General features: G+C 38.3%; 1 protein-coding gene across 6 annotated transcripts in view; it reads right to left on the bottom strand.

Moving 5' to 3' along the window:
• The window catches only part of NAV3 (neuron navigator 3), a 430,062-nt gene that overhangs the window by 179,654 nt on the left and 228,100 nt on the right, over window positions 1-22,308 (bottom strand). For all 6 annotated transcript variants that reach the window (XM_051846465.2, XM_008256837.4, XM_051846466.2 and 3 more), the window contains one exon: window positions 20,245-20,360. In XM_051846465.2, the coding sequence (XP_051702425.2) occupies window positions 20,245-20,360 (116 nt within the window). The remainder of the gene's footprint in view (window positions 1-20,244; window positions 20,361-22,308) is intronic.

Here is a 22,308-nt window from a genome sequence, read left to right as displayed (position 1 = left end):
TGGATCCTAATTATTTCAATAATTACATGTGCTGTAAGTGTACTTAGAATAGTTGAAATAAATTCTCCTTATGCAGTTACATATGCATTTATACTTTGGGGAATAGGTTTGAGCTCTTCTTATTGAAGTAATAGCCTACTTATTTTCATTCCACTTGAAAGACAGAGAGATAGAGATCTTCCATCTGGATCTTCCACTCCCCAGATGCCTACAATATCCAAGTTGGGGCCAGGCCGAAGCTAGGAGCCCAGAATTTATTTCAGTTTTTCTAAATGGGTGGCAAGGACCAAAGTTATTCAGTCACATCTGCTGCCTCCCAGGGTGTGCATCAACAGGAAGCTGGAACCGGAAAGGAAAAGCCAACACTTGAATCAGGCACTCTGATATGGGATATGGACATCCCAAATAGCCTAACTACTTACTGCTTACCCTAAAAGCAATGAGTTTCTTTAAAAAAATGACTTATTTTATTCTAAAGTCAGAGTTAAGGGGCTGGTGCTGTGGCATAGTGGGGAAGGCCACCTCCTGCAGTGCTGACATCCCACATCGGCACCAGTTGAAGTCCCAGCGGCTCCACTTCCAATCCAGCTCTCTGCTATGGCCTGAGAAAGCAGTAGAAGGTGCCCCAAGTCCTTGAGTCCCTGCACCTGCATGGGAGACCTGGAAGAAGCTCCTGGCTCCTGGCTTCAGATAGCCCCAGCTCTGACCAATGCAACCCATGGATGGAAGATCTCTCTCTGTTCCTGCCTCTTTGTAACTCTGCCCTTCAAATAAATAAATAGATCTTTGAAAAAAAGAGTTAAGGAAGAGAGAAAGAGAGAGAGAGAGATCTTCCATCTGTTGGTTCATTTCCCAGGTGGCCAAAATGGCCAGGGCTGTGCCAGGCTGAAGTCAGGAGGTAGGAGCTTCACCTGAGTTTCCCACTTGGGTGGTAGGGGCCAAAACACTTTCCCAGGCCCCCTGGATCATAAAAGCAGTGCTTGGGTTCAAGTTCTGACTCTGCTCCTGATTAGAGCTTCCTGATAATCTTCACCCTGAGAGGAAGCAGGTGATAAATCAAGTACCTGGGTCTCTGACACTCATGTGCGAGACTCATATTGTGCTGCCAGATACTGACAGTTGCAGGCATCTGAGGAGTGAAGCAGTGGACAGATTTCTATGTCTCTCTCTGTTTCTCTGCCTTTCAAATATATGATTTCAAAAAAAATATATGGGAAACTAATCAACTTACTAATTTATTTTCTTAGCACTCAGGTCATATTTTAAAACACTAAGAGCCCATATAACATTTATAATCATAAAGTTGGTTAGGATTTAAGAGATTTTTTTCCTTACTTTTAAGCCAAAGATATCATCAGTGTCTTACATAGGACAGGGCCTTCTCTCTCTGCATGAATCCTTTAAACTTGGAAAGACCCCCAGCCCCGACAGTGAACAATGGCTGCTTCTTTTGTTAGAAGGGTCTCCTTGAGAAAACTCATGAGGTACGAGCAATGCTCTGTTTCCCTTTCACTTCCACCCAGTGGCCTCAGTGGACCTGAAACCAACTGAACCAATTTGCATTATCTTAGCCATGGCAGCCACTCAAATATTGGAAGGCAACCACTAATGCTTTTATTATCTTTTTCAGCCAAACACTGCTATTTTGATTAGTTTTCCTCATCCTGGATTGTTGCCAAACAGCAGCCATTCTGCTGCCAGTCCATAAATCTTCCTTCAAATCATAAGTTATTTAAATAATTAAAATGTGTTTCATAATACTATTATGATATCAAACTTAGTATTTAAAAAATCCCATAAATGAACTATATTTATAAACTATATTTTAAGAAATAGAAAAATACACACTGGACCTCATGGACATGACATAAACTTTTCCTATCATGTGATCTAAATCAAATGATATGATTTGTAATCTGTAGATTAACATTTCTTTGGAACTCAGAACTGTTAATAACTCTTGAGACTGTGACCATAATCTCCTTGGAAGTTCTTTGCATGCTTCTCTTTATAAATACAATAAAATCCATTTGAGAAATGGCCACGAAGAAGTTTTCTATTCACTTTCAAGTAATCCAGGTAGACCTTGATGAACAAGAGGGATTTGTAGAGTAAATTTAAAGGATAGGAAACAAATCTCAAAATAGGCAAAGAAAACACAAAGGCAAAGAAGGGATTTAATCAACTGAGTCAAAAGAAATAATGAACAAGAGGAAAAAACTGGAGAAGCATTAAACCTAAAGCTCACTATAGAAGATTTACCATAGTACAGAGGCCTTCAATTCTAAGTGTCGCGAAGAGATTTGAAGTCATAAGTAGAGGAAACTATTGGGAATGTGTTTGTTGGAAGAGAGGGGAATGCAAGTCACTGGATTTAAATAACTTTTTGGAATAAACCATTATATATCCCCTATCCCTGACCTGAAACCCTCTGGGAGAAATTGCCTTTTTTGAGTTTTACTTATTTACTTGAAATGCATAATGAAAGAGAGCAAGAGCGAGAGCGAGAGCGAGAGAGAGGGAATCTTCCATCCTCTGATTCATTCTCCAAATGCCTGCAACAGCCAGGACTGGGCCAGGGTGAAGCCAGGAGCTGGGAATTTCATCCAGGTTTCTCATGTATATTGGATTAAGTTTTGCATGTGCTTTATATCTCAGGGTACGCATTAGTAGGAAGTGCAGCAGAGGCAGGACATGACCCCAGGCACTCTGATATGAGATGCAGGTATTCCAAGTAGCAGCTTAAATGGGAAAACTTTTAAGTTATAATCAAGCAGCATCTTGACAACTTGCCAATTAGTATAATATTAAAAATCTATATTTTAATTATGTTCAATATCTCTTTAAAATTTATTTTCACTTTTATTTGAAAGGCAGAGGGAGTGAGAGAGAGAGAGAGAAAGAGAGAAAGAAATATCTTTTATCCACTTGTTCATTTGCCAAATGCCAGCAATGCTGGGCTGGGCCAAGCCAAAGCCAAAAATATGGAACTCAATCCAGGTTTTCCATGTGAGTAGTAGGGACCAAAGTACTTGCGCCATCACCATTTCCCATCCAGGGTACACATTAAGAAGCGGGAATTGGAAGTGGAGTCTGGTGTTGAATCCAGACATTCTGATACAGGATGCAGGCATCTTAACAGCTTAGCCCAAAGTCTTCCCCTGTTAATATCTTTTCTATGTTAAATCTAAGACCACTGTATTATCAGATATTCTGTTTCACTCAATATTTTTTCATATCTTCTTCATCACCTTCTAAATTCCTTTTTCGAATTCAACACACATCTGAGATCCTCAAATTCTTCCCAGTGAGTCCATTCTTTGCCTTTTGTTTTGGAACCATAGTCTCCCTTCCTCCTTTGGTTTTCCTCATCATGACATCCACTCATGACACACAGCACCACTGATGACAATCGGCAAATGGACGTGTTCCTCCCAACACTTAGTGAACAAAACATAATTGCTACCTTATTCATGCCATGAAAGATAATAACCAATGCAGAATTTATGGCAGTAAATGTTTTCAATGACCCACGAAAGGCAAGATAAAAGTAAGTGCACTTACAAACCCCCTAAGGATTGATTGCACTGCACTGTCTGAAATACCCTATGAAGCTGTATTCAATTGATGTCTTGAGGCTTGGGGATGGGAGGAAAATGGTGGAAGAGGCCAATTATAAAACATAAATAAAATTAAATCTTCAGTAATAAGAGTTAGCAGAAAAACCCACATGAGAAATTCATTTAATCAAAAAAAATGTTGTTTCCTCTCCCACTTGAATCATCTCAAAATTGATGCCTGAAGAGGTTTCCTATGTGTTGGACACAATGGCAGGAGCTTCTGCACATTTTCCAGAATGGTATATTTTGAAACTCACTTGGGATTTTTAGCAGTGAACACAGAGCTTTTTGGTCTTCCTTAAGAGTAGACCGCCAAATAACAAGCTTAATTTTGTGCCCCTGTATTATTACTTAGTGGCCGTCAGACTGCTTAATCTATGTGGTCCTGCTCTTACTTTTTAGGCTTTAATTATACACATTATAATTAAAATCGCCAGCTCGGTCATCTTTTAATAGAAAATCAAATTATAAGTGAATGAACCTGATTCACAGAGAATTATGCTCCGATACCATCCACATCACAAATATTACTACTGAGAGTATGGGAAGCTTTAATTTATTTTGAGAAATAGAGCCAGTTTTATGGATGGCCCAACAGCTATTGGGATAAAAAATTTTAGAAACTTACTGCTTAATCCCAAAACTTCAGTGAAAGAAAGAGCAGACCATAGTCAACAGTTTTACAATTATCTTTTAAATGTTCTCTGCTGTAGTTCCAGCACAGGGCCTATAACATAGACCCTATGCCTGTCTTAGTTACCAGGTATCTAAGACTAAAGAGTTGAACTCAAGAAACCTTGCCTAACAACTAACTTGAAAGAGGCCATTTTGAGTCATCAGTGTACTGTGGGCCTGGACACATTCACCTACTTAGTATGCACCACTATTTAGGAAATCAGAATGCTTTATTGTCTGGAGATGTAATTATTCATATCAGAGATATTTAAAAAATGTCCCCTTTACTTTTTCACTTGCATTTCGAAAGACATACATAAGTGGGGGGAAAAAATCCTGCAAGAGAATAATCACACAATCACACAAATACAATAAGCAGATGTTCCATTTGAATACCATGATGCACAGTCTTCTGTTGAGAGGTTACCCTCTGACAGTAAGGCTGCAAGATATTTATGCACAAAAGGCACATGTCATATGCACACCCACCCACAGTATGCTATTATTTAACAGAGCAACCAACAAATACTGTCAGGGGATTGCACTCTGTTCACATCTCTGAAAATACTTCCATAAGTGCTACTTAGGGCAAGATAAATGCTACCATTTTAAAGGCAAAGGATGAATATTATCTGATTCTACAGTTCCAGAGGGTCAAAAAGAGGAGAAAGATTCATGAGGATTAAGACTTCCTTGTGCCTTTGTACTGCACACAGCTCTCTTTTATGAGAAGCAGTCCATCACAGAAATCACACAATGGTGAAGAAGTAAATCTTCAGCGTTTAAGTACCTGGTGCATTCAGATTCAGAAATCACTATTCTGACAACTGTGGAAATATTACTCTTTCAAAGCCAAAGTGACATGAAAAATTGAGCAGTATTTGCCTCTGCCACCTCTCTTAGCTTTCTTCATCTACAAATCTGGCTCACTGACAGAGTCCAGAAATCCTTGTAAAACATCTTGTAATGTGAGGGTTACATAAAGAATTGGAACAGTTGCTTGAATAAGAAACAAAGAGATCCCTGGTCTTTTGGTCAGGTTCAATTTTCTTGAATTTAAGGAAACCTACATGAACATGAAGTCATTTGTGGAAATACACATTGAGATAAAATACTACAGGCTGAATGGTTTAATATTCACGAATTTTAGAAGTGGCTGCATAATGTAAATATATTCTGGTAGTACATGTGATATAGAAATAGCAATTAAGAGGTATATAATTTTAGATGTTTAGGTTAATGGCAAAGTTGATGCTTAAAGTTTAATCACAAAGCTGAAGAATCACTTGACATCTTCGTATCAAGTTACAGATTATGTCAGAAGTTACTACTGAAACTCATGTCACCAAAAGGCCTATTTTGTAAAGTATGAAAACAACTCATAGTTATCTACACAGTAGTTTAAGCACATATCTGGGAGCAGCTTTTGCCACATGTACACACATACAACTATACATACACACTCACATGCAAGAAAGTAGAAGGCACTGGAGGCTTTTACGCTTCTCAAAGTGTTCCTGGAATGCATGGAACTTGTCAATGAGGTATAAAAAGAGCCTTCCCATGGCTAATGCTAAGTCTACAGAAACTTAACTATACAGGACATTTACCTAGGACCTTCATTCTGAAGTGAGGTGACCTTGAAGACAGTTGAATAGGCCCCCTTAGTGACTAAGCTTAAAAAAACCCACACATTTGGAAATTTAAAATGTTACATTTATTATGGGTGTCTAGAATTTTCTGAACACCAGGCCAATAATGCCCATGGCAGATGGCTAGCATTTGCTTTCTCCAAATAGATTTACAAGCAGTGCTCATAGCTCAGTCTTACCATACACACACACACACGCACATGCATATACACACACAATCATTTCACAAAACAAGCAATTACAACAGGTTTTTGAGTAACTATGTATTTTGAAAAAATAATCAACATGAATAATGGAAGCTATTTGGCTTATCCAATAACTTCCTAAGAAATGATGAAATTTCTTAAGATCCCACTCACACTTTTAGGAGCAAGCTAGACTTACCTAGAAAGTCTGTGTACAGTGCCTGTTCCAGATCACCCAGCATTGTAAGGATGACATCCTCATCCAGGTGTGCAGTCCCTTCCCGCAGGCAGCTTTCTCCCTCCTCCTCAGCCCAGCTTCTGCTGAGGCTGCTTAGCCTGGACACATTTTCATCTTCGGACCTGCTGTCTTCATCGCTCTCACCTTCCAAGTCTCTTCTTGCAGGCCAGATCTCCAAGTCCTCCCCTGCCGACTGGCTGCCCCCAGCAGGCAGGAGGCTCCAGGCTCCTGAGCCACTGGAGTGGTACAGAGACTGCACTGACCGCGACAGAAATCTGGACAGTGAGCGCCTCTCTGCATAGTGGGATTCCCTCTGGCTGGCTTTTGCAGCATTTCCAAACCAATTAGAAATGCGCACAGTAGGTCTCCTCTCCCCCTCACTGCTGAGGGAGAGGTTGGTCAGAGATTTCTGCTTCTGAAGGCAAGCCCCCTTTCTCCTTACTTCTTTGCTCCGAAACACAGAGAGCTCAGCTGGCCGCTGCATCGTTCTTCTAGTTGCTCCTGCTTTTCAATTGGACTTCATATCGTCTTTTGACACTGCAAATGCAACTAGCCTTATTTTTTTTTTTTTTTTTTTGCTTTTTAATTCACATGTGGACTTCAATTAAAGCTCAGGCTCAAACATTCATAGAAGACTCTGGAGAGAATGCATATATAATTATTGGCCCACCGTGTAGCTTGCCAAATCATTCACTGATCAGCAGTACTTACAAACATTTTGCTTGAATATATCTGAAGCAGAAAAGAGTTCGCCAAAGACTCTGCTCCAGCTGCAAAGTAGCTCAGGAAGCCAACTATGTTTTCCTGTCTTCATCCAATGGCATGTCTCAGCAGGATGATGGGTCCACATTTCCCTCGCTTGCTTCTGTGCTCAGAAACGCAGGTACTGGAGCAAGAGCGATAGCTGGCTTTTTTTTTTTTTTCCTCCTTGCCTCTCACCAGCCCTGAGGTGATCTAGGTCTGCAACCCTTAATCTAATGAGCTGACACAGTGCAGCAAGTACAACCCTGCAGCAGAGCCTAGGATGAGCAGAAATTAAGCACGGAAGCCCAGCCCTGCACGAGCCCCTTGCATTTTTAGTATTCCACCTGCATGCTAAGATCTATGGCTCTTCCTTGCTGCTGCAGTGGATGCTGCTGGCTGCCATGGCAGCAAACATCCTGTGAAATTAACACAGAAGCGCGGACGCCAGCGGCTGTCCAGCCTAGAGTGCCACAGGTTTCCCAGCCAAGCCTGAATGAGACGCTACACTATTAACCCCATGCACATGTAAATGACTCTCAGCCACCCATCCTCAGACACCGATCCACACACACACACACTCACATACACAACACCCAGATCCGATGCCGAGAATGACAGACTAATTCGCCGTTGCTGCAGGCGGCTGAAGCAGGCAGATCTGCCTCCCGAATGTTAGGATTTGTGCTGTAAAAGCACAAATCAAATTCAAGGGAGTGAAAGACCTAAAAAATGGAGCGCAGCCCTCACCACCCGCTGACATATAATACTTTCAAGAGAAAGTCTTTAAAGGGAAATATTTCTCTTCATCTTTTAAGGAACACAGTCAAGGTTTTTTTTTTTTAAATTCTGAAGCCATTTGGTAAAATCCTTATGTGACAATCAAAATCAAAATTTCTTTCCACTTCCCTTAAAAAATGCAAAAATTAACTTGAGGCTTTACCCTCAATATTTTGACTCAAAACATCCAATTAAAAGTTTATGGCCAAGCATGTAGAACATAATGATGTGTCAGGAAACACAAAAGGAGCATTTTTCTCTTTTGCTATTGAACATTTGTCCAAGTCTATTCCATTAACCTATAAGATCATAATCAGGTCTTAATTTTTAATGATTTGATATGAACAGAAAACCTAAAAGATGATTTTTATATCTTACATGGTTGTCTACACTATATCACCACCATAGAATTTTGATTTTAGGAAAATAGGTAAAATCAAATTTATGGTAAAGTAAGAGATCAAGAGTGATATTTCTAGTCAAGAAGATAATTATTAACAAAAATATTTTAAGGATGCTCTGCTTAAAATATCCTTGGTAAAAGGAGAAAAGTGAAGAAACACATACACAGAACTATTAAATTATGTCATTCAAAATGATATAAAAGTCCTCATCATTTTCATATCTAACATGATAAAAATCAAGTCTGATTTTCTATCTTCTATTGCTAATCTGAACAAGGGGAAATGACCAATCTTTTAAATATATACATTAGAATTACTATATAAATTATTTGTATAATTTATAATATATAAAGGTATACTGCCTATACCTTTATATATAACAATGTACCTAAAAAGTTAATTACTTATGCCCCCTCCAAGGTGGATCACACTTAGATCGATTTTATACATACATAAAAGGGAATAAGATGGAATGACAGCAATTATTTGTAACAAATTTTTCAATAACAAATCTGTGAATTGTGAATACTGACTCAATTTTTTACTCTTCAAAGTTTATCTAAAATGTGCTTAAATGAAGGCATAAATGTTTAATCATTAAAATTGACAATTAAACTTTTAAAAACCTAATTTTGTAAAAATATCTTAAAAAAATCAAATTGGGTGGTGGCTGGCTTTGTGATGTAGAGGGTTAAGCCACCATCTGCGACAATGGCATCCCATATAGGCAACAGGTTCAAGTTCAGCTCTCTGCTAATGCACCTGGGAAAGCTGACCCAAGCGCTTGGGCCCCTGCACTCATGTGGGAGGGCTGGATGAAGCTCCTGTCTCCTGTCTTCAGTCTGGCCCAGCCCTGGCTGTTGCGGCCATTTGGGGAGCGAACTAGCAGATGGAAGATCTCTCTCCATGACTTTGCCTTTCAGATAAATAAATAATTTTTTTAAAGAGAGTGTTTAACTGTTAAATTTTTTAAAAAATCAAAGTGCCACTCCCTTGAGATTATAAGCACAACTTTTTTTCCTTTATTTTGAGTTACTGTAGCCTATTGAATTTCCAGGTTATGAGAAAACTGTAAATCTGCTGAAGTTTTAAAACTCAATTGGTTTGTCAAATATTATACTAGTAAATGGTAATGTACCCTAAGGTTTCAAAGATTCACAAAATAAGGGGACATCTGAAGATTTCACAGGAGTTGACCTCTTGCATCTATAAATGAAAGCAATCATTTTGCCTTTTTCTCTATGCAAGTGTTTTCACTGCAGTCCTCTTAAGTCTTAAACGTTCAGAACCACTGCATGGTTATTAACACACAGTTTGCTGGGCTTCAGCTCACTCCACTCAGTAGGTCTGAGAGGATCTCGAGAATGTGTTTTCTAGCGTAGTCCCAGGGATTGCTGGCTCTGGGTTCCAACTTTGGGAACTACGTTGAGACTACTTGTTATCAACTATGGGCTGACTTTGCCCCCAGTAGGATCTTCGGCAGTATTTGGAGACACTTGCATTATCACAACTGGGAAGTAAGGGGTGGGGGAGACATCTAAGGGGCAGAGGCCAATGATGCTACAAGCATTCTTCAATGACATGACAACATCCCCTAATAGGAAAGTATGCAGTCTGCAATGTCAGTAGTGGCAAGATTGAGAAATTCTAGTTTAGTGCAAGTTATGCTGCATTTACAAACAATTTGGAAATTTCAGTGGCTTTCAAAAACAATGATGCTCTTTTTCTGACATTAATTTTTTCTTTGTTTTGGCTGCAACTCTGTCCCAGGTACTTTTTATTCTAAGACTCATGCTGAAGGAACAACCCTATTCTGTGACAGGTTGATTTCAAGACAGAGGGAAAAGAGAGAGGAAAGTTCCAAGCATCCCCCCCCCCCACTTTTTTTTTAAGGTTTATTCATTTATTTGAAAGTCAAAGTTATAGAGAGAGGGAGGAAGATAGAGAGAGATCTTCCACTCACTGGTTCATCCCATAAATGACTGGGGCCACCACGGCCAACCCAGGCTAAAGTCTAACTGGGTTTCTGATATGGATGGCAGGGACCCAGGCACTTGCATTTGCATTTTCTTCTACTGCTTTCCTAGCTGCATTAGCATGGAGCTGCATCAGAAGTGGAGTGGCCAGGACTCACGGCAGTGCCCACGTGGGATGCTGGCCTTACAGGTGATAGCTTTACCTGTTGTGCCACAGCAATGGCCCCCACGCATTGGCTCATTAATGCTCCTACTCAGGAATAGCTAATACCATTTTCTCACTCCCATTCATTTGTCAAATCAAATCAAATTGAGTGACATACTATAGTCCTTTTCTGACTCAATGGTGTAATTAATATACCTGTGGGGGTGAACCTAAGAATAGATGCAGTAACCACTGGAGCTGGTATTGAGGGATTTGTAAAGAGAAATATATTTAAAAAATCACTCCAAGAAAGAAAACATCGAAAGATGGTGTTTCATTTGTTTGTTTTTAAAGTTATCGTTACCTACTTGTATTCACAGTAGTTTTGCTACTGGAACTCTCTGAGTCCAGGAGTTTACCCTGACCTACAGTGGGAAACACCATTACTCCTTCTCTAGAGACAGTTCCCCTACTTACCTAGAGTGTGCATTCAGACATGGGTGTATTTATATGTATTCATTCTCATACACATAAATGTGTGTTTTACAAGCTGGAGGAGAAAACCTCAGTGCAAAAGAGATGAATGTACCCTGTCAGTAGCAAAGGTATGAGTAACTCTAATTTTGCCAAGACCTAAACTATAGATACTACAATGTCTGGAAAGGAGTGCTCTACAGCTCTTTGGTAAACATAATTATAATGTGGCTATTTAAGTAAAAGATATAATCTTTTAAATTACCTGAGCTAGATCTTCTTGATCTTTATAAACACTTAAGGAAACAAGAATTTTAGTGAGCATTTACAAAGGTTTAAATGACAGATATTTCCCATTATGTAATTCAAAGTCTGGTAGGTTTAAAAAAATCATATGTAACCTTCTGTTTAAACGAAGCACTCACTTCCATAATGATTCCCCGAATTCATCAAATTCTTTAATATTACTTTTTTTAAGAAATGAAAAGTCAGCTTTGTTGATACTGGGTCAGTCTGAAATCTCTCAACATTTTTCAGTTGAATATAAATGTAGATAAAGGTTAAAAACTGCATTAAACAAATGTTATACATGTTGGTAGATGGACTTATGCACAATAAAAAAAGGCACGGGTGCAGTTAAGTAGAAAAAGATCTAAAATTTTTCTTGAATATCAGCAGAATAAAAATGCATGCTCACTTGGCAGTTGGCAGGATCTCTTGGCACTTGATGAAAGGGGTGGCCTCAGAGGACAGATTCTTTTTGTTAATGAATGTGAGAATAAAACCAAAGCCAAATCCCAGCCAAAGCCAAATCATAAGACACGAACCCTCAATTCGGGCAGCCTTTTAATATCGAGGTTGTGACACGAATCTTAGAGCACAGGCTGGGAGCGATAAGCTTACTCGCTCATTGTTATGAGTGATATGTGTATAATATTTCATCTGTCTATAATTATTATTGGAACCATCATCATAATAGCAGGTAAATATAACCAGGCTTCCTCCAAAGGACATGACAAACAAAGGAAATTTGAGTGACCTAAAGGCACTGGAGAGATAGACTTGAAGAATCACAAAGGTCTCTAAATTACAAAAGTGTGTACTTTTCTCCAGTATGCCGTTTTATTGCATCTCACTCATTCCTGATCTTATCCTCGCACTATAATTAAGTTACATTTTTAATTTTCACAGCTACTTAATAACAAAGAAATTGTATAATTTCAAATGAGTTGTACTGGTGAACATTTAAATAGCTAAGCTTTCAGGGTAACTTAATCAATCTGTTCAATCTGTATTGCAGCATGAACCAAGTTCACTTCTTACAGTACTGCAAATCTACATGCCATGCACCTTGTGTGTTATTCAACAGGGTATTTCTCAAATTCATTTAACTACAAAAAGTAATTTCTTCTGGGTAATATAACTGAAGATGTAGTCTCAGACATGGAAGTTCAGATATTTCAACAGTGACCTTAGGTTCATCCTCCCTGCTGTGGGTTCTGTTCTCTTTACTAAGGTTTGTTTCATGGGAGGGTGAAGGAAGCTGCCAGTAGCTCCAAGCTGTCTTTTCACTGGCTTCCCGTCTAGTGGAAGAAGAGCGCACGTCTCTCATAATGGGCTCAGGAAAAGTTCTGAGATGGGTTTTCATTTGTTCTGATTGAACTGGATTAGGTCCACATTCATTTCTGAGACTGTCAATGTGGTCAAAGGCGGCTGGCTTTCTCTGGCCCTACTAGGGTCAATTTCACTTGACCATATGAACAGAGAAAAATCCCAAAGAAAACCAAGCTTCTATTCTCAGAAGATAAGACAAAGAAAACTAGTCAAGTAAAAATAAAAAATAAATAAATGAATGAATAAATAAATAAATAACTACACCAGGACTTCAAGGTAGACTTACTGTGCAGCCAGTGCTGCTTATACTGTAGATCTCTTGGCTCACCTGTTCCCCTTCCTAGCATATACATATATATATATATATATACACACACACACACACACACACACACACACATATATATATATATATTTGATATTATGTTCAGGCTCCCCCAAATTATATAGGCTTCAACATTTAACAAAAGCTGCATTTTACTCTGCCAAGGCTAATTCCACCCAAGTGTTCCATTATGGAGGCTGCTTTAATTCAGTCCTGAAGGAAATGACTGAATTACTTCCCACAGAGGCCTCCAAATACATGAACAATCAGAGTTTAACAATAACAACATCATTATAACCTGGAGATACAAAAAACCAGTGAGACACCAATGGAATTAAGAAAAATCCAGCATTTTTTCAAATCATTTTCATGAAGTTCTTTCTTCATGAACCATTGTTCCCTGATTACTCTGTCCATTAGAATTCCCTAACTTCCGTATCAGATCTTCTTTGAGCTCTGTATTACCCTTTACAGATAAGTTAGGTACTCACGAGTGTTAATTCACTCACTTGCGGCACCAAAATTTGTCTATTTGTCCCTTAGTCTCCCATAGGAGAGCCCAGCTCTTAATCATGTTTGTTTTCCTAACATTTCACATGCCTGGCATGTATAAGATTCCAGGAGATAACCACTGAAAGATGGATGGAAGAATAACATCACATCTCAAAACAATCCTATGAGTTTATTAAGCCACCTCACAGATAAGGGAAACAAGGAACAACTCAAACAGCTAAATAATGGCATTGAAGAGGCCATTTTTCATTTTTTCCAATTTTCAGAACATTCTTCTTCCCACATCTCACATTATCATTGAAGGAATATTCTTCAGGCCAACATAAGCCAGGGCCTGGCAATAAATTCAAGTATGCATGTGGTTTGTGGCTTTACTAGCAGTCAGAGTGCAGTAAGGAGAGAAACTAGAAGAGAAGGAGTACTGTGGGTAGGATGAGGTTCTGAGAAAGGGCCGGCATTATTAACGTAGGAAACAGCTCATGAACTAGAGACTGCTATTTAAAATATAATTTATGAGAGAGAGAGAGGGAGAGAGAAAGAGAGAGAGAGACTGAATCTCACATCTGCTGGTTCACTCATCAAATGCCCATCATTCCTGGGTTAGATCACGCTGAAGCCAAGAACCAAGACCTCAATCTGGATCTCTCATGTGGGTGGCGGGAGTCAATTACTTGAGGTAGCCCTTGCTCCCAAGGTGTGTATCAGCAGGAACGTGTAATCAAGAGCAGGGTGCTACTCAAACCCAAGCTTTCTGGTATGGGATGTTAATGTTGCAAGTGACACATTAATTAACTGCTACCCCAAACCCCTGGCCCCAGCTTGAATCTTCTGATAGCCACTCATTTATTCCATTAGTATATACTTATGTGTTTACTCTTCTTCCTTCTTCTATTTTTAATTTTTATATAAGTATTTATTTATTTGAAAGGCAGAGTGCCAGAGAGTGAGGGAGAGCCAGAGATCTTACATACTCTGGTTCACTCCCCAAAGCTGTGGTCCCACCTGGACCAGGCGAAAGGCAGGAACCAGGAACTCCTTCCTTGTTTCCCACGGGTTGGCAAAGACCTACATACTTGGTACATCTTCTGCTGCCTTCCCAGGAACATTAGAAGGGAGCTGGAGCAGAAGCAGAGCAGCCAGGTCTCAAATTGTTGCTCTTATATGGAATTGCAAGCCAGCTTAACCTGCTGCACCAAAAACCCAACCCCTTACATTTTTAAAATATACTCTGTAAAGTACTTTGTCATCCCAGAGTGTTTCTGGACTTGTATTGATTCTGAAAAAAAAATGACTAAATCTTTTCCTCCTCATATACTTTGATCATTAAATGATGGCATAATCAAAATTAAAGTTTTATTCTCCATTGATGTCAACCTCTTTGGTTGACTGTTATTCATCCTAGGTTCACCATGATTACCTTCTGAATGCCTTCCAAAGCCAAAATTATCATTTTCACTTTCCCATATTGAAGTTGATAGGCTCCATTTGTATGAAATTTCCACTACATTAACTTCGTTTTTCACACATTTACTGAGTTGTAACTATGTACCTTCAATACATGAAGGATAAGCCAGATAATCAAACAAAATCAGAGAAGAAAACAAGCACCCAAATTCTGGATATACTTCTAAAATTCGATTATTCTAGGCTATCGGAGTCTGTATAGGACCTCACTTCTTATAGTGAGTTCATTATTGTGTAACCTGAATTTATTTAAATAAATCATTATTTATTTAATAATAATAGTCTCTTATTCTAGGTGAATAAGAGTTAAAAACGTAAAGTTCAAGTACTGAAAAATATCTCCAAAAGTTTATACATATATATTACAAATACATGCTCCCAAGTTCAATAGAAAATAATACCTGAGCAGCTAAGAATAGAGTCTAATGGAATGGCTCTCAGATATCACAGCCAGGAAGGAGTCATGAATGATATTAAGTATTAAGTTTGGAACAACCAGAAGGAGGGGATGATCATAAATCAAAAAGAAGATGTCTTGGATAGAGATTCTCTGAGGGGCAAAATTTTTATTGTAACATCAGGGGTTCACTTTAGGATACAGCAAGAATTGTCTATGAGATATTCAAGTGGTGGAAGATTTTACAGGCAGTTGGATTATTTGCATTCAGAGTGCGGTGGAGTAGGACTAGAAACATTTATAAGCCATCAGTTCGCAGACAGAAGTTAAAGCCATGTGAGAATATTAAATTATCTATGAGAGCTTGTATAGGCTGAGCACAGAGAGTTGGATCATTTTTCAATCAAAAGAAATCAAGGAGAAAAAGTACATTGAGGTTTGAGGAAATCAAAGGCATTGTGGTATCCTGGAAACCAAGACGAAGCTTTCTCAAGAGAAGCCAAATGGTAATCACTTCCTAGGATAACACGCAGAACACAGTAGGTGCCTAACAGATATTCTTTAATGGAAAGAGAGAACACATGGCTACCAGTAAGTGAGTTGAGATGAAAACTGAGACTTGTTCTTTGGATTTGGCCACGGTTAGTGATGGCAACTTCAATTAAGAGCAGTTTCAGGAGAGAAAGGGGACTAAACACCCAATTTGAGTAGGTTCAGGAGACAATGAGAAGAGCAGGATTAGAGCCTGTGATTGAAGGGAAATGTTTGTTAGAGTTTCCAAGGAAAAGGAAGAGGTAAATTACAGCAGCACTTAGAGGAAAAATTTGGGTCCAGGAATTTGTTTTGTTTTAGAAAATATTTTTATATTTATATTTTTTAAATTCTATTTAAGGTAGACAAAATTCATGTATTTCATATATACAGATTTAGGAACATAGTGAAATTTCCTACCCATCCCTCCCTCCCTCCCATGATGTCACCCTTCCTCCTCCTTCCTTTCCTAAACCCACTCTTAGTTTTTTAAATGATCCACTTTCAGCTTACTTTACTATCATAAACTTAACCCAGACGAAGTAAAGAGATCAACAAATTATAAGAAAGAAAAAAGAAAGCACAACATTCAGGCCTATAAACAATCACTGAAACCTAAATGTCAATTTCACTACTATACATTGCATTCTTGGCACTCTATTAGTTACCACATATCAGGGAAAATGTGGTATTTCTCTTTGGGGGACTGGCCTATTTCACTAAATATAATGTCTTCCAGTTGCATCCATTTCGTTTCAAAAGACAGGATTTCATTCTTTACATGGTTAAGTAGTATTCCATATTCTCTCTCTCTCTATACACACACACACACACACACACACACAAAACTTTATCCAGTCATCAGTTTATTCAGACATCCTGGTTGATTCTGTGTCTTAGCTATTCTGAATTGAGCTGCAATAAACTCATATGCTGAATTTATTTCCCTTGGTTAAAGTCCCAGATTGGGATTACAAGGTCATATGGGTAGATCTACTTTCAGCTTTCTGAGGTATCTCCATACTGTCTTCCACATACATTCTCACCAACAGTGGATTAGGGTACCTTTTCACCCACATCCTCACCAGCATTTATGGTTTTCTGATTTCTGCAAGAGAACCATCTTAACTGGGGTGAGGTGAAAACTCATTGTGGTTTTGATTTGCAATTCCCTGATGGCTAGTGATCCAAACATTTTTTTTTTTTTTTGACAGGCAGATTTAGACAGTGAGAGAGAGAGAGACAGAGAGAAAGGTTCACCCCCCCAAATAGCCGCCACGGCTGGCACTGCGGCCAGTGCGCTGCACCGGATCTGAAACCAGGAGTCAGGTGCTTCCTCCTGGTCTCCCATGCGGGTCCAGGGCCCAAGGACTTGGACCATCCTCCACTGCACTCCCCAGCCACAGCAGAGAGCTGGACAGGAAGAGGAGCAGCTGGGACAGAATCCAGTGCCCCAACCAGGACTAGAACCCAGGGTGCTGGTATCACAGGTGGAGGATTAGCCAAGTGAGCCACGGCGCTGGCCAATCCAAACATTTTTTCATGTGTATGTTGGCCATTTGAATTTCCTCTCTTGAAAAATGCCTCTTCAGCCGGCGCTGCGTCTCACTGGGCTAATCCTCCACCTAGCGGCACCAGCACACCGGGTTCTAGTCCGGTCGGGGCGCCAGATTTTGTCCCGGTTGCCCCTCTTCCAGGTCAGCTCTCTGCTATGGCCCGGGAGTGCAGTGGAGGATGGCCCAAGTGCTTGGGCTCTGCACCCCATGGGAGACCAGGAGAAGTACCTGGCTCCTGCCATCGGATCAGCGTGGTGCGCTGGCCGTGGTGGCCACTGGAGGGTGAACCAATGGCAAAAAGGAAGACCTTTCTCTCTGTCTCTCTCTCTCACTGTCCACTCTGCCTGTCAAAAAAAAAAAATGCCTCTTCAAGTCCTTGGTCCATTTCTTAACTGGATTGTTTGTTTTGTTGTTATTGAGTATCTTGAGCTCTTTATAGATTTCGGATAATAATTTTTATCAGTTACATAGCTTGCAAATATTTTCTCCCATTTTGTCAGAAAATACTTTAAAGATAAAAGAAATGGTAGCATTCAGTGAGCTGAAAAGAATGACCTGACAGAGAGGGAGACGTTCAAAGGCAAGAGAGATTAATCAAGGAAAAGCAGCATTAGATAGGTATGAAGCAAAAACAAAAACTAAAAATAGGTAGATGTACCTATTTTTAAATATTTAATATTATATATTATACTATATATTTAATAATAATATTTAATAATAATATTTAATGAATATTTATTAAATAGGTAGATGTTGTTAACTTATTCTATCCATGCTTCAGTTTTTCCCATGAAGCACACATCAAGGTAATCAGTTAAAACAAAAGATGGGAAAGGAGTTATCACTTTTTTGGAAAAAAAAAGTGTGAAATTGTCATCCAAGAATCTGAGAATGTAGATAGACCAGAGAAATACAGAATGCTGTCTGGGAACATTAAATATTCACTTGAGGATGGAAGTCATGTATGTAACGTAAGTCAGATCAACATGTAATGTGTTTTTCTTTTGGTTTTATTCTTTGTTGGTATGAAATAGGCAGAGAATTGAATGTAAGACACTCTGATTTCGTAAGTGAATACAATACAGTAAGAGTGAAGCAGGAGAGTTAAGTGTATACACAAGAGCCAAATCACATTGCAATCTCCATACGAGATCTCTGATGCCAAATGGCATCACCCAAGTTAATTCTACAAGGTACCCTTGCAGGCACACCGTAGCATAACCAGTAAAGCCTCAGTCTGTGACTCCAACATCCCATATAGCACCGGTTTGTGTCAGGGCTGCTCCACTTCCGATCCAGCTCACTGCTAATGGGCTGGGGAAAGCAGTAGAAGATGGTGCAGATGCTTGGGCCTCAATAACCAATTTGGAGAGCTGGATGAAGCTCCTGGATTCTGGCTTTGCCTGGCTCAGCCCCAGCCACTGCAGCTACTTGAGATGTAAACCAGCAGATGGAAGACTCTGAATTTCTGTGTGTGTGTGTGTGTTTTGTGTGTGTGTGTATAAGTCTGATTTCTCTGCCTTTAAAATAAATTAAGTAACAAATCTATTAAAAAAAAAAAAAACAGAAAAAGGTACATCTGGGATACCATTCTGACATTGTCAGTCTCTTCTGGAAGATACTGCAGTAATATCTGATGTTTACCGAAGCATATTTTATGTCTATGGAAATGGGGACATTTCTTAACTAATAAATTTGTAGTATGGTTACTTTGATGAGATTCCAAGAAATATTTGTACTTTGTGTCTTTTTAGTACTATGGACATTTTTAAAGTTACGTAGTTCTTTTACATTTTCCCTTCAGACTTAGCCATGAATACACAAGGGCCACACTAGAGATTTATTGGAATAACAAATACTCCCTCTGCTTTCATGAATCCTTATATTTAGATAAAATCTTCTTCAACTCTCTCCCTTAGGAGCAGTATATTCTGCTAACAGGTTACTTGGTTTATAATGAATATAGATCTATATATTGAACACAATTACACTAAAGCTCTTACATATATACCTATACATACCTAGAATCTAGGAAAAACAGTGTGCTCACACTGAAAGTCTGGTTTTAGACATTAAAAAGTCTGATATACTATACTGGGGTATGTATATTGTTTGTTACATTATCTAGATATAATAAAGTAGTTCCTTAATGAGACGTTTTTGCCAGAATGCACATTTGGAGCTACCATGTAGCAAACTTTTAAGTAGTACAGAACTGAGGAGCCAGTGTTGTGGCACAGCAGGTTAAAGCCCTGGCCTGAAGTGCCCGCATCCCATATGGGCGCCGGTTCAAGACCCAGCTGCTCCACTTCTGATCCAGCTCTCTGCAGTGGCCTGGAAAAGCAGTAGAGTATGGTCCAAGTCCTTGGGTCCCTGCACTCACATGGAACATCTGGAGGAAGCTCCTGGCTCCTAGCTTCGGATTGGTGCAGTTCCAGCCGTTGCAGCCAATTGGGGAGTGAACCATCAGATAGAAGACCTCTCTCTCTCTCTACCTCTCTTTCTCTCTCTGTGTAACTCTGACTTTCAAATAAATAAATAAATAAATCTTTAAATAAATAAATAAATGGTACAGAACTGAAAACAAAGAGGGATTGGAAAATTTACATTGATACTTCATTTTTAGTTTATTTTCAATCTCTAAATATGTACAATGGCTGCTTTATTAAGAAGAGAATATTCTCTAGGTTTTTATTTTTTGTGATTACATTCAACTTGACAAGGGGCAAAACTATTTCTAGTCTCAGCATCTGAAAGCACCATTCTTTTCAGAGCAACAAAGAGATCATCCTAAACAGAGCAACCAAATATCTTAAGAGTCTCTGAAGCATGAGATGTACACAGTTCACTTCTGTATAAAAATAGTATAGCACAAACAAGTTTCAATAAAAAGATTCACAGAGATAAAAAAAAAAATTCTGTGGTTTGACATACCCATTAATCAGGTCACTTACCAGATATTTCCTCTAGGCACTGCTTAGCAGTCTTACTATATGATAAATCCATTTTTGTAGGACTGGTACAGGAGTCAGCAGAGGGTAAAGAGGTACCTTCATTTTCTGAATGTGCTCTGAAATCAACCAAGAAGATAAAAACAAACAGCAATGATAGTCACCAGTGACTCATCAAAGTGAATATTCTCTATTACAAGAAGTCAATTTATTAAAAGATTTATATCAAGATAAATAAGCATTTCTTCATGACTAGGACTATATACATATAGGAAAAATTTTATTACTTTCAACATACAATCCAAGTAGGACTGAGATACTAAGATTTAGAAGACTTTTCTATATTTGAAATCTTTTTACTATCAATAATTTATTATATTTGCAGGCAAAAGACTTGAGAAGATACACTTTTTGCAGTCTTACTGAAAATCTGAACAAATTATGTTGTGCTTAGAATAATAAAATCACTGAAACTATACCTAAAATTTGTTTTTTTTTCTATGAAAACCTTACAGAATATATCCAATGCACAATACACAGTATGAATAAAAATGCATAATGAATTTGTTTTGGATTACAAACATCACTATGATGGCTTAATTATAAAAATCAAGGAAATTAAAATCAATCAGAAATAAATTAACTCTTACAACCATCATTTATATCATGTGTTTTATGGTTGCATGTATGCACAATGGAGTTTTATTTGTGTATGGTTAACATATAAAGCCTGAGTCTCATCAAATGAAAAGCCCTCAGCATAGGCACTGTATACTTTGGATATTCCGGACTTACTTCATTCATTAGTTCTTCAATTCATGCAAAAGCAAATAATTTAATACAGACTTTTTCTTGCAACTTCAAAATCTCTCTATATACATGATTCATACTACCAGATATTTTAAAAATTCACAGCATGAACTATTAAGACAGAAGGAGGCAAGAGAATACAATATTGCATGCTGGATGGTATTCTTTGTGTACATATCATTTGCCTTACCTCTAGTACTGAGTCTAGATTTTGACAAGTGATCACTAAATATTTATTATTTTTAAAGATCTATAGAGAATATTTATATGTGAAAGAAAAATACAGTGTATTTTTGAGAAAGTTTAACATTTTATTTTATTCTAGCATTAGAATTTTAGAAAAAGTAAAGTGTAACTATTTATATAAGAAACAGCTGAAAAATAGTTGGCAAAGCCAGGAACTTGGAAAAGTTCATGAAGGTTTTTAAAAATCATGGAAAACAAAATGCTCCATATAGAGCATACACACATATATAATGTACATATATAACTGATATTAAAAGTAAAGAGCTATATAAGAATTCATATATAAAACCATGCTTTGACCTCCAATAACTTTTATTCCTATTTTATTTTAAAGTAATACCAAATACAAGATGCATAGCACAATAAAGAAAGAGGATATATTGTTAAAGCAACAGGCCACTAGGACCACCAAAGACCTCAATGTTGCTAAACTCAACAGTGTTTTCAGTCTTCACCTTATTTGATATCTTGGCAGCACTTAGAATAACAGACCACACAGTTCATGTCAAGAAACGTTTCTATTTTGGCTTCTATGACAAAAACTTAGTTTATTTTCCATTTTCTCCTAATTCCTTTAAGCGATCATTAAATGCTATGGTTCTGGGTAGAAGAAAGAAAGGTATACAGAAGGCAAAAATTGTGGCGTTCTTCAAAAGAATATCCTGAGTTACTTCCTGTTTTCACTATACAGTAGCTATATATTATCTTATCCTATACCCTGTCTTTATTATTATCTATTCACACATGAATTTCAAAAGTCTAACTCAACTCTTTTCTCTGAATTCCAGATGAGTGCCTAATTCATATTTCCTCTTGCTTGTCACAAAAATATCTCAAGTCCATCATGTACAGAACTAAGTTCAGTGTTTCTTAACAAACTCAGTCCTTATTCATGGAGTCCTTGAGTGAAACTCTGATGAAGCCCATGGGCCTTTACATGTTCTGCTCCCTATCTGTTCACAAGCATCATCTTGCACATCTCCCCTTTATTCTCTCCACTGTGGTGAAGAG

Source organism: Oryctolagus cuniculus, chromosome 11 (assembly GCF_964237555.1).
Source record: "Oryctolagus cuniculus chromosome 11, mOryCun1.1, whole genome shotgun sequence".
NCBI lineage: Eukaryota > Metazoa > Chordata > Mammalia > Lagomorpha > Leporidae > Oryctolagus > Oryctolagus cuniculus.
Note: the sequence above shows the minus strand (reverse complement) of the source record. Positions and strands in the feature narration are given on the sequence as shown.